The sequence below is a fragment of the Squalius cephalus genome (genome assembly GCF_949319135.1).
Source record: "Squalius cephalus genome assembly, chromosome: 1".
NCBI lineage: Eukaryota > Metazoa > Chordata > Actinopteri > Cypriniformes > Leuciscidae > Squalius > Squalius cephalus.
In genome coordinates, this window is record NC_137122.1 from 54,226,131 (window position 1) to 54,244,826 (window position 18,696).

Consider the following 18,696-nt stretch of genomic DNA (forward strand, 5'->3'; position numbering starts at 1 on the left):
AACTTTTATTAAACAATCATCATCATTCATTTTGTTTTGATCACATGACCGAGCCACTGAAGAAGACAGAGCATCAAATGAGAGAAAACACAGATCTGAAGCAACAAGAACGGCAGGCTTCAGTCCATCGTTTTAAATCTTAATATTTGCCATTCAAATCCGCAGCTGAGAAACGAGATATGAGAAGTACGAGAGCTCAAAGCAACAAACATCAGGTAAAAATAGGCACTTTTCAACCACATCTTTCTTCTTTGATGCGTTACACGTGGTTACCGTCACAAACATTTCAACAACACTCACTCTGACCAACGCCTCACGTCCAATCACAACATAAAAGTCCATTATTGTAGCCCTGAAACAAATGTAGGTCATCACAGGTTACCAAGTTTTGGATTAACGCCATTACCTTCTGTTAAAAAAAAAACGAATTCAAAACTTTAAGACATTACAGGTTAGTCACTTCTCCCCCTTCCTCTCCTGTGTGGCTCATAGTGCACTGTATAATAAATAAGCATTAGCGCCCTCTAGTGTAGTCACAGAAGGTTTATAACAGAACAACACCTCCCCGTTTCAGTCAAATCCCACAAATGTGCTCATTTAACCACCGAACTCAAGTGTGAAGTGTTAAACCAGAACCGGATCAAACCGGATCGAACCGGATCAAACCGGACCGAACCGGACGCTGCATTCATAGTAGTTACGACTAGAGGGCTTCTAATTAAACCTTAAGCATTTTAGAATCAATTCTTCTCTAAAATTGTGTGACTTAATGATTTAGTGGGAAAAAAGCAGCACAAATCACAGCCGTTTAACAGTTTTAAGTACTATGGGCAAGTTTTCTGCTAACTGAGAGAGAGAGAAACAGCTCAAGAATCAGTAATAAGATAATCGATGTTCTAGGTTCACAGAGCTGAAGGCAGCATCACACGCATCAGGTCCAGCCGTACTACCTCAGACGGGGCGTGATATAGGAAATATAAAAACGGCAGATGAGTGACCTTGGCACTGGGACGTCCAGAGTGTGACATCAAAGGCAAAGGCAACGCTAGAAGGGTTCTCCTCCTTTCCCCGCACATATTTGGGTGACTTGTTCTCGTTGATCTGAAAAGGCGCACTAAGGCTGAGTTTGTTATCGCGAGGGTGACGGGGAGACGTCACCGGGACGAACTGCGCTCTTTGCTCACGCAGTCGTCCTGGCTTGTGATGTCACCGTTTCCCATCAGGCCACAGGTTTTCCTCTTCTTTCTGCGATGGGTCATGGCGTCGGCCTCGGAGCCCGAGTCAGCCTTCAGGAGGAATGACAAAATCTCATCAAAACATGAAAATATCCTCATTGCAATTTTTTTTAATTCATAAAATGCATACAATCAAAAATGTTTAACTATTTCACTGCTGAAAACATTGATATTATCAGATGAGATTGTCCTGGCTCTGAGCGCGAGCTCGTGAGGCTCCGCCCCCTGGGCCGGCAGCAGCAGCTTATTTGCATTTAAAGGGATACACACTAAAACAGCGCGTTTCTGAGCACCAAAAAAATACAATTTAAACATGCTGTAAAAAATGATCTGTTGTGTATTTTGAGCTAAAACTTCACATACACACTCTGGGGACATCAGAGACTTATTTTACATCTTGTGAAAAGAGTCATAATAGGTGCCCTTTAACTATTTCAATGCTGAAAACATACCCTGATTATGTTTATCTAGATTCATATTGCATCTTATTTCTTGCATTAACCTATTCTGCTTTTTTACGTGTTCAACTGTCTTTAGTGTGTAAAGTTGCAAAGTCCCTCCAGCGGGAGTTATTCTCTATATCAGTAACACTGTTTCTCAATTCCCTGAAACGCCTCCATTGTAGTCTGGAGTTTTCTTTCGGAACGAACAAGTCATAATAATCCTAATTTAAATAATGAATATGCAAAATAAAGGGGGCGGGGCCTGGTTGAGTGAGTTATTAGAGCATTGAAACTCGTGGTTATGATATGGTAATCCATTGTCATTTAAATCAGAGATCAATTAATCAATTAACCGTTAGCGTTAACCACACAAATCACAAGTGGAGAACTCGTAGCCTACCTGTAAATGATCATTTTTTGGTAAATATAGTCCAGAAATAACAAGCACTGGTAAATTACTATTAATACACACACTGTTGTTCAAAGGTTTGGGCTCTGAAAGATTTATGTTTTTGAAAGAAGTCTCTTCTGCTCACCAAGACTCCATTTATTTGATCAAAAATACAGTAAAAACAGTAATACTGAGAAACATTATTACCATATAACTGTTTTCTGAGTAAATATATTGTAAAATATAAGTTATTCCTGTGATCAAAGCTGAATTTTCAGCATCATTACCCCAGTCTTCAGTGTCACATGATCCTTCAGAAATCACTCTAATATGATGATTTGATGCTCAAAAGAACATTTCTGATCATTATCAATGTTGAAATCTGCTTTTAATGAGTCCTTGCTGAATAAAATTATTAATTTATTTAAAAACCTCCAAACGTTTAATAAGTATTAAAATATTACTATTAATAACAATGTGTATAGAAAACACAGATACAGCATCATTAAAACTTAACTTTGAGGACTGTGAATAATATCTTACATTTCTGACCATGAATTTGCCAAATAATAACAGTACACAATGTGATTCGAGTCAGTGTTTTCTCCAAATCTGCAGGCATGGTTACTAGAGATGCACCGATTACAATTTTCTGGGCCGATTCCGATTTCCGATTTTTCATTAAGTTTGACCTGCCGATACCGATTTTAGCCGATTCCGATTTAATTTTTTCTAACCACTTATAGCCTAATATAGCCTTGCAGTATAAAGATATTTCTCAAAGCACACACACACAGGCCTATTGCAATCACTTGTACAAACTGAATAATAAAAAGTTTAAATGGGTACATTTTCTATAAATATTAGTCTTCGTTTTCTTTTCTGACATAGCCTACTCCAGTTCTTGTTAAAACACTCAAATTCTGTGCATTTTGGGCACTTTTTTTGTGAAACCCTATTTAGGCTATTTTGTCCATCAAAAGTGTGCTTTCCCTTTAATTGAGCGTGAGCAGTGCAGCAAATAGACTCGGCGCCGAAACGCTCGCGACGCTCCTGCTTGACGATCACGCGCTGCTCCTGCTCCCGTTGTGAACATGCACGGCGAAAAAAATACGCGCTTGCGGTCTGAACGGACGTAATTCACGAGGTTTTTTACATGTGTGTTCCGTGTGCACGTGTGATGCTGATGTTGCGCGATGTTAATCATGCGGCGCACGAGTGCATTTGACCGGCATAAAATCGGCATTTGTCAGACTGACCGGCCGGTCGCCGGTCACGGCCGATCACGTGAAAATCGGCCAATTCCGGTCACCAGCCGATCAATCGGTGCATCTCTAATGGTTACTGAACGCAGGAGATGGACCGCAGTAGGAACGCAAAAGTGCTTTAAACGATTCAATTATTAATGTTGATGATAACAATGTCCGAATTTTTTTATCTATATTGCCCAGGCTTAGTTAGATGTGGAGCTTGGTCACATGGGTCTGTCTGTGAGCAGGTGTATCTGATGGAGGTGTGTGTGCGTGTGTGGATCTAGAGGACGATGCTGTACCTCTGAACCCGAGTCGGAGGAGCTGGAGGAGGAAGAGGACGAGGAGTCACTGGAGCTGTCCGAGGCGATGCCCGTCGACTCCTGCAGGTCCACTTTATCCGCCAGAGCAGCAATATCTGGCCTTTCCTGCTTCAGGATCCTGAGATTCAAACCATCAAAAGAAACAGTCATGCTTTCACACTTACAGCTTGACTGGATGACTGGAAATAAAACAAGATTTTTTACTTTGTTTTCTTCACACGTCTAATTTCTTCTTACTGTGTCACTGACACTTTCATTGGCAACTAAATACACTAACTTTTGACTAGAGCTGCATGATTAATCCTTAAAAGATCTCGATTCAAACACCCACGCGATCTTATTCCTAAATGACAACCATTCACCATTTGTCTGTTAAACCTTTGAGAAGTACGATCACAGCGAACATTCAGATTTGCGTTGGCGCTGCCGCTGGGCCAGAGAGAGGCATTTACGTGTTATTTTAAAATCGCAGGAGAATCACAATCTCTGTTTTAAACAACAACAAAAAATTGTGATTATCAATTTATCCAGAATCATGTAGTTCTTCTTTGGAGAAAAACAACAACCTTTTTTTATTAGGTATAAAATTGTTTGTTGTGGAGAGAATTATACTATTATAGTTATTATTTTATATTTTCATTTTATACTATAATAGTTCTGAATATTTTGAATTCATTTCTATTTTTATATTATCATTATCATTTTCATTTTAAAGTTCTAGTAATTTTTTTTTGTTTTTACATTTTTATAGTTTTTTTTTTAATATGTCCATGTAGTTAATTTTTATTTCAGTGTTAGTTTAAGTTATTTTAGTACATCAAGTTAGTTAAACTAAAAAATTTAAACTAAATGAAAATGAGAAATGTTTCCTTGGCAACTAGATGAAATCAAATAATTTCAAGATATTACATATTTTTTCAGTTAATGTTTATTTGATTTAAAACAACAGAAATGTTTGAGTTGTAGTTTAATTTAACTATCGTCGTTGGGCCGAACGGTTCTAGATGCATTTCCACTTCACCGGACTGTTGTCTAACCGTGCTGGTAAAATACGTGACGTCGCCACTCAGGATTGGTCACATGTCTGCCGGTTTCTCTGTAGCTGGTCAAGCGTGCGATTTGAGCAAAGTAAGCACAAGTTAATAATAAAATGAGCAGAAATATCTGATCATCCTCCATAACGCGGCCTCTATTTACATCTCATATCGTCTGTAAACTCTTTAATGAGTTGCATTTGTAATACACTCAAAAGAGCTCCATTATCATGGAAAGAAACGGTAACGCAGAAGAGAACGGTTTGGCCCGACAGTGGAAAAGCAGCTAATAATGTCTAGAGCAAGGCCAACACAATAACATCTACAGTTAAAAGTAATCTGAAAGTGGTCAGTGAACAGATCTCTCACCGGTACCACTTGCGGGAGAGCTTGGGCCGCCCTCGCACCGTCTTGTGCCACACGATGGGGAAGTTCGTGGTGCTCGCGAAATTCTGGGTCACAGCAATAGTCGTGTCCAAGTTCAGGACGACATGCCACCATCCGCCTGTGAAAAACACAACACACACACACAACCACAGTTCCAGTGAGGGTTCAATAATAAGTGCATTTTGTGTGATGATTCAGTTTCCTTAGCTTTTATATTGCATTTATTTATTGTATTGTTATGCTAATTACTCGTATTTATAAACTATTTGATCTCATATTTATTTAACTATTGTATTTTAGTATATGTATTGTTAACTACTTGTGTTGCTTTATTTTAAATCAGGGTTCGTACAAATACTGTAAAATAAAATTCCAGGACTTAATGACTTTTCAAGCACTACTTTTTTGGTTTTCAAGGACTACATTCAGAGATCTAACTTGTTAAACAATATCTTTATTATCTTTCAAATTCAAAAAAGGTAAATGGATCAATAAAAATGGCTAAAAAAACAAAATGGTACAAATAAAGTGCAGCACTTGCAATGACTGTGTTAGCTTTAACCATTGAAAGGATACAATGACAAAGATATCGCTTTCTTATTAAAAGATTTTTCTTCTCATGAATATACGATTGCCCTGAAGAATTAAAGCTGTATCATATACTTGGAAATTTATATGAGCAATATCATGTGAAATGGAACTATATATATATATATATATATATATATATATATATATATATATATATATATATATATATATATATATATATATATATATATATATATTAGATGGGCTGCTGCATTAATTTTGCATGAAAAGATCATTATCAATAAAATTAAACACTAATTTTACATATTTTCTTTCAATAATTCAAGCACTTTTCAAAACCTTTTAATAAATATGGCTGTTTTCAAGGATTTTCCAGGACTTAAATTTCAAGTACTTCAAGCACTTTAAACACCTTGTACGACCCCTGTTAAATGGTCATTTTTCTCTTTCATTTTTAAATGCGCCTTTGGGGTCGTCTTCACAAGAGTATATTCGTCGTGCTACACATACTTGAAGAAATGATTGGGTACACAACACAATACTGTGATCATTTTGACCAAATTGTGGTTGAAACTTGGTGGAAACTGTGGATTTGAACTGCATTATTATCCTTTTACATCTCTGCCGCTTGCGTATAATTAACATTTCTTTTTATAAAATGCTATAATTTTATAATATAATAAGCACTGTAATTACAATTTGCATAGATTGTACTGATAACCTGTTTTACAAAGTAACTAGGACTCTAAAATTGCTACCTTTAGATGAAAGCATCTGCTAAATGTAAATAAATGCACGTGAACATTTGAAAGCGAGTTTGAAAGTCAACTCTGTATTAGTCAGATGGTTTTTGGGTTCGGATCCGTTTTGTTCAGATGTGACGTCACAGTCAATCGTGCGAGTCCTTTTTGCTTTGCTTCCTCTTGAATTTTCATCCATCTCTTTTTATGAATATAGACGCTTAAAGGGATAGTTCACCAAAAAATGAAAATTCTGTCATCATTTACTCACCCTCAAGTTGTTTCAAACCTGTATGAATTTCTTTCTTCTGTTGAACACAAAAGAAGATATTTTAAAGAAGAATGTCTGTAACCAAACAGTTGATTAAGTTAACAGTTAAGTCACCCATTGACTTCCATAGTAGGAAAAAAAAAAATACTGTTCAACAGAAGAAAGAAATTCATACAGGTTTGAAACAACTTGAGGGTGAGTAAATGATGACAGAATTTTCATTTTTTGGTGAACTATCCCTTTAAGAGTAGAAGGCTTCTGCACTTCACCCGCTTTCATAATACCTAGTTTTACACTAAAATGAGCAGATAAATTGTACTCAGATGAAGTCTGTGAAACGCCTACATCTATTTAACGTCAATAAACAAGTCTTGCAAAGCCTGAACAGCCGCTCCAGTCTCATAAATACCATGTGGTTTGAAGATATGTAGAGAGGCATTGTTTAGAAGACAATAGGGCTGTGAAACCATTAATCGGATTCAAAATAGAGGTTTGTGTTTACATAATATAAATGTGTGTGCTGTGTATAATTAATTTGTATATATAAATACACTCACACACACATGTATATATTTTTTTTAAATGTGTTACTTTAATATAAAATATATATATATTTATTTATATACAATAAAATATGAATTATATATAAATATATATATACATGCAAATATTTCTTAAATATACACATGCATGTGAGTATTTATATATACAAAATAATTATACACAATACACACACATTTATATTATGTAAACAAACTTTTATTTTGGATGCGATTAATCGCGATTAATGGTTTCACAGCCCTAGAAGACACATCTTTCTACTTCAGCACTAAATATAACTAAATATCATAATAAATAGTATAACTGATAATCTACAGGAGCATAAAATGGTGAAAGATTTTTAACATGTCAGTAAAGCATTTTAAGACCAGTGGCAGCCCAACAAAACAAACGCACAATGAAACGGCACGTGCTATGAAAGAAGCGCTGCACGTTTGGAGAGGAAAAACACCGTTCCTATTTATGACTTCAGAAGTTGTGAAACGAAAAGTGGATTGCATTGTGGGATGCAGTGTTACGCTCAGTGTGAGTATAAAACTCGAGGATCAATGCCAGCGGTAGACATTCTTCCCCAAATCTGTCTTATATCCCCATTTTGGAAAATGGCATTTAAAACTTAAGGTTTACTTTTCTCTAAATTGATTTATCAACTTTTAATACTTTTTAAGACCCTGCGGACACCCTGGATGAATCGTTTTTTAAAATGTGGTCGATTCAAAATCGATTCTCAAAGGCCACGAATCGATTTTTTTCCATATTTATTTATCTATCACCCAAAAGCCAGTATTAGTTTCCCTCCACCGTTACAGCTAATGCTGTGAGATTTTATGTTTGTTTTATCTTAAACAAAAAATAACCTGATCAAGGCATGCGACTGTTCCGATTTTGTCAACAATTTTTCATCTTGCATCAAAATCCTGTCAATTAATTGTGTGCATCTGAAATATAGAGTTGGGTTCTGTTTTAACCCAAGTGTAACTTAAAAAATGGACTGCGTTTAATATACAGGTTTGTGGCTCTTAATTTCTTTTTATTAATTAACCACTTGTAAACTTATGCTTACTATTCTTTTTTTATAAATATAGAATTTGTATTAAATCCATATGCATTGAGAACTGACCGGGCACAAACACGGTCTCGCCCGGGTGCTGCAGCACCTCCAGGGGTCTGAACTCGGCTGGCCAGGTGGGCTGCTGTGTGCGGGGGTAGATGACGTTGAACCAGGTGATGGCCTCGTCCTGCTGGTTTCCCCCGTCCTCTCGCGTCACCTTGATGAGCTCACGGGGCGTGTGTGTGGGGAACAGGCACCAGCGCTTGTGGCCCTGAACCAGGGCGTTCCACGCACTCGTGCCGAGCGGGTCGATGTGGATGCCTGTTCCAGAGCGGGCAGGACCCATCACAAACCACCTGGGTGAACAGTGAAAAACAGCCTAAATGGACTGAAAACACATTGACCGTTAGCTACTGTCCACCGGTAGGGTACAATTAGGCTCTGAAACGCTTATAAAACACAAACAAATAACTTTCCCTCCCTTTTCAACAAATGTAATAGCAAAAATAATTATATTATATCACATCGTTGAGAATTTCATATTTGGGGGATCAATCCAATTTTCCATTCTATTATCTTTGTCCCTTTCAATAAATGTATGACCAATTAAATAACAAAAATATTTATATTATATTACATTACATTATAATATAATTAATACATTTACTCTTTTTTTTGGGAGGGGGGGGGGGGAATCAATAAAGCTTATTATATTATGTTATATTTTATTTCCTCTTTAAGGGATCAAATTGATCTAATTCTATTCTATTTTATTCAACAAATCTAATAAATAGCACAAAAAAAAGAATATTGTATTACATTATATTAGAGGTCGACGATATATTTTATTCAAATTTTTGAAATGCTGTTATCCAATTAATTGTAAAAGTAATGGCTTGTAAATAATATTGTAAATCTCTCACTGTACATTGCTATTCTTGTTATGCGTTTCTGGTGTTGACGACAAAATTATTTGTCAAAAATGTTTTATTGTTTAAATGTTTTTATCGTTGTCGATAATGTCGACTAGTTGTTTCAGCTCTAATGCTGTTTATTTGTGTAATAAAGTTCAGCACTACTTTGAATGTTTGGTTTTGATTCAGGATCAGTTTTAAAAACCATCAGTTAATGAGTCGGTTATCGGCAGGTTCAGTCCAAATTAGTTATCGTTATCGGTAAAATCCAATATTGCTCGACCTCTATATGATATATTGTTTTTCACTTTTCAACGAGTGAAATAAATATTAAAAATTAATTATATGAAATTGTATTATTTACCCCTTTTCTACTAATTTAATACTAACAAATTAAATTATATTATATTATATTGAATTTCCACTTTGGGGATCAATAAAGTTGATCTAATTATACTATATTATAAGAATAGGTCTAAAATCAGTATTAAATATTACGCTTTACTTTCTAGAAATAAACTTTACATTTTTAATATGTTAAAACTACAAAGTTTTCATGCCATGTTATACTGTTCTGGTGGTTTGTGGTCTTTTTTGTAGTGAGAGAAGCATTAGAAATTAAGTAATAAATTAAACCCCCAAACCACCAAGCAACATGGAATTTATGCCTCTAATGCTTAAAAGTAATGGGACACCAAAGAGTAGCTAATTTGTGGCCAGTAAGTGGCATTAGCAGCTTGTTTAACTTCCATTTTTACTAAATCAGTGAAGACGAAACTGAAAAGTGATGGGCAAAAAGGATGCGTTACCTGTACGGCGGGCGTCGCTTCTCCCCCGCAAACTGAAAGAGGTCGTCCCTGAAGAAAACGGGCACCTGGTAGTCCTCCAGAAGCTTGCGGCGCTTGGCGTGCTCGCCGAAACTGCTATCAAAGATGTAGAGGGGGCTGTCGTCACGGGTCGACTCCAAATACTCCACGTAGTACTTCATTTTCATCTTGACAGAGTAGCCGTCGTTGTCCTCGCCACATTTGAACTTCTGGTTGCGGTACTTGCGCTTGAGTCGCTCCAAGGTCCATTTGTCCCGCCCGGGCCACGACTCCTGGCAGTTGAGCAGAACCACGGGCTTGTACGGCTTCTCAAAGCGCTGGATGAACTCCTCTGGACTGAGGCGCAGGGTGTCCACTCGCTCCACGTTGTCCTGGACAATGACAGTAGAGTTGGTTTCATTTTCTATAGAGCCTTTCAAATGTCGTTTCAAAGCAGCTTTACAGAACACCGTACATTAAAGGGATAGTTCACCCAAAAATGAAAATGACCCCATGATTTACTCATCCTGAAGTTATCCTAGGTGTGTATGACATTCTTCTTTCAGTCGAACTCAATCGGAGTTATATTAAAAAACACCCTGACGCTTCTGAGCTTTATAATGGCAGTGAATTGCAACCATCAGTATGAAACTCAAAAAAGTGCATTCATCCATCATAAAAGTGCATCTATCCATTATAAAAGTGCATCTCTCCATCATAAAAGTGCATCTATCTGATAAAAGTGCATCCATCCATGATAAAAGTGCATCTATCCATTATAAAAGTGCATCTCTCCATCATAAAAGTGCATCTATCTGATAAAAGTGCATCCATCCATGATAAAAGTGCATCTATCTGATAAAAGTGCATCCATCTATCATAAAAGTGCATCTCTCCATCATAAAAGTGCATCTATCTGATAAAAGTGCATCTCTCATCATAAAAGTGCATCTATCCATGATAAAAGTGCATCCATCTATCATAAAAGTGCATCTCTCCATCATAAAAGTGCATCTATCTGATAAAAGTGCATCTCTCATCATAAAAGTGCATCTATCCATGATAAAAGTGCATCTATCCATCATAAAAGTGCATCTATCCATGATGAAAGTGCAGCTATCCATCATAAAAGTGCATCTATCCATGATAAAAGTGCATCTCTACATCATAAAAGTGCATCTCTCCATCATAAAAGTGCATCTCTCCATCATAAAAGTGCATCTATCCATCATAAAAGTGCATCTATCCATGATAAAAGTGTATCTCTCCATCATAAAAGTGCATCTCTCCATCATAAAAGTGCATCTGTTCTGTCCATCATAAAAGTGCATCTCTCCATGATAAAAGTGCATCTATCCATCATAAAAGTGCATCTCTCCATCATAAAAGTGCATCTCTCCATCATAAAAGTGCATCTATCCATCATAAAAGTGCATCTCTCCATCATAAAAGTGCATCTCTCCATCATAAAAGTGCATCTCTCCATGATAAAAGTGCATCTCTCCATCATAAAAGTGCATCTCTCCATCATAAAAGTTCATCTGTTCTGTCCATCATAAAAGTGCATCTCTCCATCATAAAAGTGCATATCTCCATCATAAAAGTGCATCTATCTATCAAAGTGCATCTCTCCATCATAAAAGTGCATCTCTCCATCATAAAAGTGCATCTCTCCATCATAAAAGTGCATCTCTCCATCATAAAAGTGCATCTCTCCATCATAAAAGTGCATCTATCCATCATAAAAGTGCATCTATCTATCATAAAAGTGCATCTCTCCATCATAAAAGTGCATCTCTTCATCATAAAAGTGCATCTATCCATCATAAAAGTGCATCTATCTATCATAAAAGTGCATCTATCCATCATAAAAGTGCATCTATCTATCATAAAAGTGCATCTCTCCATCATAAAAGTGCATCTCTCCATCATAAAAGTGCATCTCTCCATCATAAAAGTGCATCTGTCCATCATAAAACTGCATCTCTCCATCATAAAAGTGCACTTATGATGGATAGATGCACCTTTATGCACTTCAAAACAGAAACTGCCATTATAAAGCTATATAAGACTTTTTAGCGCAATTTTCCTACGGACAAAATTGCGATTGTTAACTCATGATTTCTGTTCTGTGCGTCTGTGCGCACCAATCTTGCACTTCTATCTACTCCTCAACCAGACCACCTAGAGACTTCGGGTTTTCGGCATTATGTTAAGGAAGGTCTAATCTCGGGAAAGCACACAAAAAAAAAAAAAAACATAAAAAGATTTACTATCTCTTAGTGTTGTGATCCCATGACGTCAGAAAATTGCACTAAAACACTCACTGAGTTTTTATTACTTGTTTTTAATATAACTCTGATTGTATTCGTCTGAAAGAAGAATGTCATATACACCTAGGATGACTTGAGGCTGAGTAAATCATGGGCTAATTTTCATTTTTGGGTGAACTATCCCTTTAATGTCAGAGCATTGAAAAGTGAAGTTGAAGGCCCGTGGACCACCATGAAGAAGGAACTATTATGCTCCTGAATGTGTTTAAGTTCAACGTTCAGATTAAAACGAAGGTCAAACCAATTACATAGAAATGTTTTTTTTTCTACTCCAGATCAAGCCAAAACCTTTCAAAGGTCCACTGAGAAACCTCATTACAGAAAACATGCACAAGACCGGGTCTGCAAAAGAGCAACAGTGCGCAGTTTGCCTCAATGATGGCTCAGGTCTCGCTGTGCAGATCATTTTTAGCAATACAATTATTTTCAGAAGCAAACACTCATATGAAATGATTCAATTACTGTACATACGAGCTTCACACCTATCAGAGAGCTGATGTGACCTTAATCGGTTTTCATTCTTGATGTTTAGCATTATCATTAATTTTTTTTGTTAATTTACTAAAGTAACTAAAACAACTGTAACTAAAATGAAAATAACAACATTTCAGAAGTTTTTAAGACCTAAAAGCTCTTTAGGGTTTCCACTCTCGCTGATGAATTTTGATCACTTCAGAGGTAGACAGTGGTTGGCGTCCCAAATCACATACTCTCATGAGTAGGCACTATTTGCATAGGTACGTACTGTGTGAGCGCTAAAAAAGTGAATGTAATCCAGACATACTACATTCGCCATGTTGTCATTATCATGTGACCTACCAGCGTCACTGTCATTAATAAATCCTCTCCCGTGGCCTCATGGGAGATTTACTGTGAATTCGGACATACTATTCTATTCTCATATACTGTTTTCGCCAACTATATAAGTATGCGATTTCAGATACAGACATAGTCACTTGAACTACTGTTCACATGATACATTATTGTCTTCATGATCCTTCAGAAATCATTATAATATGCTGATTCATAGTATCAATGTTGGAAAAACAGTTGTGCTGCTTAATATATATGTTTTTTTTAATAACCCGTGACCCTTTTTTCAGGATTCTTTGATGAATAAAAAGTTTAAAAATAACAGTGTTTATTTAAAACGGGAATCTTTTGTAACAATATACACTACCGCTCAAAAGTTGTTGTTTTTTCCCCAAAGAAATTAATACTTTAATTCAGCAAGGATGTGTTATATGGATAAAAAGTGATAGTAAAGATTTGTATTGCTAGAAAATATTTCTATTTTGAATAAATGCTGTTCTTTTTAACTTTTTATTCATCAAAGAATCCTGAATAAAAGGTACCAAAGAAATATCAAGCAGCACTCCATCATTGATAATAAATCATAATTTTAGAATGATTTCGGAAGGATCATGTGACACTGAAGACTGAAAATTCAGCTTTGATCACAGGAATACATTACATTTTAAAATATATTCACACAGAAAACAGCAATTTTAAATGTACAGTATTTTTACTGTTTTTTCCCCCTGCATTTATTTTACTCAAATAAATGCAGGCCAGATGAGCATAAGATACTTTTTTAAAAAACATAAAAAATAGTAATGTTTCCCAACTTTTGACCATTATTTATTTGCTTACGTAATTATTTAGCCTAACGTTACTTAAAATCAAAAAGTGCTCGTTACTGTCACACTGTTCTAGAAACCACAAACTTTTCAAGTGTCTTGTAAACGAGGAAGTGTGTACGTGCGGCGAGCAACGTAGACACTGGCTGTCACAGACACATGCGTGCGTGTGTGTGTGTAACATTAACAACAAACTACAACACCGCGTCGTGTAACGCCTGTGTGTGTAACGCTACTCCGTTACATGAACAGTAACGTTACCTTCACGGTCCTGTGCGACACGTCGAAGCTCTCGCAGTAATCGTGTTTGATCCAGTCGCTCGAGTCCTTCAGCTCGGGTCTGGCGCTCCGCTTCGCTTCTTTGATCCGTTTCTTACTCTTATGGTTCATTCTTCAGCGTTTCGACACGTCTTGTCTTTGAGTGACGCTTTTAGCCCGCGTGCTATTGCTAAGTCCAATGCACTGAAAGTATACGGAGAGTGGCTAGTCAGTCATTGGAGGCCTTTTGTAGATGTGTGTGCAGTTCTTTTTCTGCCGACAGTACTGTGCGCGATACAGGAATCAAGTTATGTTTATTTCAGAGAGACGGGAGGTTGATACACTGAAGGGTTCGGTATTAAACTAAAGTTAGATAACCTGGCGGCAGCAAGCTTCTTTCACGCCGTATGGCGCAATCTAACCTGTAGCTTAGTTCCCGCCCCGTATACGTTTCTAAGAATCTGATTGGCTGGCTGTTTCACAGTGTACTTTCGGATTTGAACGCCGATTGGCTGTCGAGTGTGCGAGTCACTGTCCGCGCAGACTAAAGATCCAATAGAACATCACCAGAGAAAGAGACCGCCTAAACGTAAGAGTATGATATGCGAAATTGATTTAATGTTGTTTTGGAAAGCTGAAAATGTTGTGTCAACTACAAGTACTGGAAGATAAAACATCGGCAAGGCCATGAACGAATCTTCTCACACGTTAATAGAGAAATCGTTTACATTTCAGGACTGTGAAGCCTCTCAGTCCTTAACTGTGTCTATCCCTGAGGTACAACAACGTTTGTTATACTTTATGTAATTAATTTGTCAATAATTTGACAATAAACATTCTGATTGATTTCAGGTTCTTGATTCACAATATGGCATGTATGTGTGGCCCTGTGCGGTGGTACTGTCACAGTATGTGTGGATGGCAAGAGAGGAACTACAGAACAAGACAGTTCTTGAGGTACCCACTCATACTCATATCTGATGCCTTGACAATTCATGTTCAATTCATGTTCACATTTAGGAATTAAATCGGAGTCAAACCCCCTCCATTAGTTATGCAAAACAGCTTTATGCACCAAGTCCTGCTGTGTTGAAGTTGGCATGAAATGAAATTTCACCCCTGTCTATTTTCTAAATGCTTATTATAGATCTTATTGTGAGCAATGCATACGTTTATTTGTTTTATTTATTTATTTATTTGACCTCATAATGTTTAATCATAACTGGACCTTCTGTAGAAAACATCAAACTTCTTTCCAACTTCGATACGATACCTTGAAAAATATCGATATTCAATACCATTTTCGATACCATGGGGAAAACTGTTGCCATATATACCGCCATACAGATAATTTGTTATTATCTCATCGTTTTTTTAAATAATTTGGGTAATTTTGTTTTAATAGCTTATATGCACAACAGGGAGGCTTTATTTGAATCGTTGAACTAAAGTTACAAAAAAAAAAAAAGTCAGTAAAGACAGTCATAAAGACAGTCTTTCCCACCATCTAATGGCGAAATAATGTAACTACTGTTGCTGTTCACGGTCAGGGACTATTTTTTTCCAGCGGAAGGATTTGAGTGATTTTACTAAATTAAAGTTGCATTGATACATATTTTTTGACTTTAATATTTGTATTGTGTGGTAACCGTTTTATAAAAGCAATAAGGTAAGAGAGGCTAGTGCTGTATCGTGAATAAGTCATGGCTGAAGGGGTTGCAGGCACTTCGCTTCATTTACCCGATGTTTCAAACAAATTGAATTTGGGTCAAATGAACCCGCAACACAATAGGAGTGTAATAAACAGTGTCCTTTTGTGTTGCAGCTTGGCGCCGGGGTGAGTTTGCCTGGTGTGGTGGCTGCCAAGTGTGGAGCTCATGTGGTGTTGTCAGACAGTGCTGAACTCCCCCTCTGTCTGAGGAACTGCAGGCGCTCCTGTGACGTCAATAACCTCCCCAGCGTGCCAGTGATCGGACTCACCTGGGGACGGGTGTCGCCGGAGCTCCTCTCTCTGACACCGCTAGACATCATCCTGGGGTCAGATGTGTTCTATGAACCTGAAGGTGAGGTTTTTCTCTTCTGCTTAAATGTTACACAGGTTTCTAAATATTAAACAAAACATTTGCTTTGGACAGATTTTGAAGACGTGCTTGTGACCATCTCCTTTCTTGTAAGGAGAAACCCTCATGCTCAATTCTGGACTACATACCAGGAAAGAAGGTGATTTGATTTTGTTGTGTTGTGGCTTGATTTCGTTGTTGTAGATATGTACTTGCAATTGTGAGAAATAAAGTTGAAAGATTTCAACTTGTAATTAAGAAAAGGTAATTGCGACTTATCTTGCGATTCTGACTTTTTTTCTCGCAATTGCAAGTATATATTTGACGATTCTAAGAAAAAAAAGTCAGAATTGCGAGTTATAAACTCATTATTGTGAGAAATAATGTCAGAGTTGCGAATCAAACTCGCAATTGCGAGAATAAAGATTTGAAAGATATAAACTTGTAATTAAGAAAAGATAATTGTGACTTATGTTGCGATTCTGACTTTTTTCTCGCAATTGCAAGTATATATTTGACGATTCTAAGAAAAAAGTCAGAATTGCGAGTTATAAACTCGTTATTGTGAGAAATAATGTTAGAGTTGCGAATCATAAACTCGCAATTGTGATAAATAAAGTTGAAAGATATAAACTTGTAATTAAGAAAAAAAAAATTCTCTCAATTGCAAGCATCTCGCAATTGTAATAAAAACGTCAGAATTGCCAGTTATAAATTTAGAGTAAATTTAAAAAGGTAATTGAATTTGCAACTTTTTATCCCGCAATTCTGACTTTTTTTTTTCCAGGATCGTGAGATATAATCTCGTAATTGTGTGTTATAAAGTCAGAATTGTGAGATAAAATGTCTTAATTACCTTTTTAAATGTTTTATTCTGTGGCAGAAACAAGCTTCCATACGTTTGAGTTTAAACATTAGTTTTTTAAAGATTACACTGACAAAGAGCAATTTGCAGCTCAAAAATTAACATAAGAAAAATATATATTATAGAAAATTTTATTTGATTCATTTCCATTCTTGGAAATCAGTTTGAAATTCTCTGTTATTTCCATAACTGTAGGAACCCTGCAGAAAGCAATCTTGTAAAATATAAATGTAATATTAATAGGGTTCTGCATTCATAATTATTCACGATCCAAGATGCTTGGTTAAAAATGAATACACTTTTTATTTCTTTTTATTGCAGTGCGGACTGGTCCATAGATGCTTTGTTACACAAGTGGGATCTGAAGTGCATTAATGTCCCACTAGAAACATTTGAAGCAAACAAAAACCATCTTGCTGGATCAACACTTCCTGGGAATCATACTGTACAAATGATGATTATAACAAGAAAGGTGTTTTAATGAGAAACTTGTATATAATATACAAATCTTTTCCTAAACCTTCCCTTCCAACATATCATGTCCTGATAAATTTCTGTTCTACATTTTAGTCCTTCACTTGAAAATGTCAGATTTAAAACAGGTTTATGATGACAGATTATGCCAATATACACTATAGGTCAAGAACCAGTTTTATTTAAGTATCATTGAGATACTATTATATTTATCAATATTTTCAATTTTCAATATTTGTAATTTTGTTGTGCGTTTGTCATTTGTATTAGTTTTTTATTCATTATTTCAGTGTTTTTATTACAACTTAAAATAAAGAAATAAGAAATGTTGGCTTGGCAACTAGCTGAAATAAAATAAGTTGATCACCAAAATTGCATATTTAAAGTTTACCCTCATCCTTCCCCAGGGTCATTTTGACACAAAACTTATTTTTTAATTTTGTTGTTTAAAATGAGTGTTCATCAGACGGGTTCAAGACCCTAGGACTTTTGTTGCACTTGAACCACGAATACACACACAAAAAAATGAATTTGAGTAGTTTTGTGGTTGAAATTGAAAAAAGTAACAAATCCTTCCCTCTCGGGTCAATTTGACCCACTTAGGAATGAATGGAATGTGAGGAATGCTTCAGCTATCATAGAAAAACCTGAAAATGCTAAAACTTTACCAAAAAATGATTTTATAATGTCTACATGTGCATCTGAATGCATACTGAAAGATAAATGACTTTAGGACCCAGTGGAACAGCTCATTTGCTCCAAGTATAGCTATAAGGCCATTTAGTGGCTAGTCATGAAATATCTTGTTATATATATTTTCTTTCCACAAGAGGTCGGCAAAGACACCCAGTGTAAGATATCTTGAGCTGAATTAAAAGGGTTGTGCATGAAATTGTTATTTTGAATTTAAGTTGAAAGAATGTGAGGAATGTACTTAAATTACTATTTATTTATTGATTTTAATCCAGTAATTTAAAAGGTAATTAAAACATTTTTTATATATATATATATATATATATATATATATAAAAAGAAGTATAATTTTAGGTCACCCGTGAGTGAAAGATGTGTTACAAAGTGTGAAGGAAGGATGAGGGTTAATATATTT

At 36.1% G+C, this 18,696-nt stretch overlaps 2 protein-coding genes and 1 long non-coding RNA gene across 4 annotated transcripts; 2 read left to right on the forward strand and 1 right to left on the reverse strand.

Moving 5' to 3' along the window:
• Positions 1–147: 147 nt before the first annotated feature.
• Positions 148–1,032, forward strand: LOC307160321. The gene is made up of 2 exons (XR_013821530.1): positions 148–215; positions 901–1,032. It is a non-coding gene; the product is annotated as an uncharacterized lncRNA (long non-coding RNA).
• jmjd6 (jumonji domain containing 6, arginine demethylase and lysine hydroxylase) lies at positions 713–14,324 on the reverse strand. Its single transcript, XM_079874246.1, has 6 exons — positions 14,193–14,324; positions 9,962–10,350; positions 8,308–8,594; positions 5,046–5,181; positions 3,622–3,760; positions 713–1,286 (listed from the first exon to the last, which is right to left on the reverse strand). The coding sequence occupies exons 1-6, from the start codon at positions 14,319–14,321 to the stop codon at positions 1,155–1,157; spliced, it is 1,212 nt and encodes a 403-aa protein (XP_079730372.1). The 5' UTR covers positions 14,322–14,324; the 3' UTR covers positions 713–1,154.
• mettl23 (methyltransferase 23, arginine) lies at positions 14,196–17,959 on the forward strand. 2 transcript variants are annotated; one of them, XM_079874286.1, is made up of 5 exons: positions 14,196–14,966; positions 15,042–15,146; positions 16,015–16,252; positions 16,325–16,409; positions 17,436–17,959. In XM_079874286.1, the coding sequence occupies exons 1-5, from the start codon at positions 14,877–14,879 to the stop codon at positions 17,593–17,595; spliced, it is 678 nt and encodes a 225-aa protein (XP_079730412.1). In that variant the 5' UTR covers positions 14,196–14,876; the 3' UTR covers positions 17,596–17,959. The 2 variants fall into 2 exon arrangements, with proteins under 2 accessions (XP_079730412.1, XP_079730413.1); XM_079874287.1 differs by having other exon boundaries at positions 14,845–14,966; positions 16,365–16,409; positions 17,436–17,571.
• The last annotated feature ends 737 nt before the right edge of the window (positions 17,960–18,696 follow it).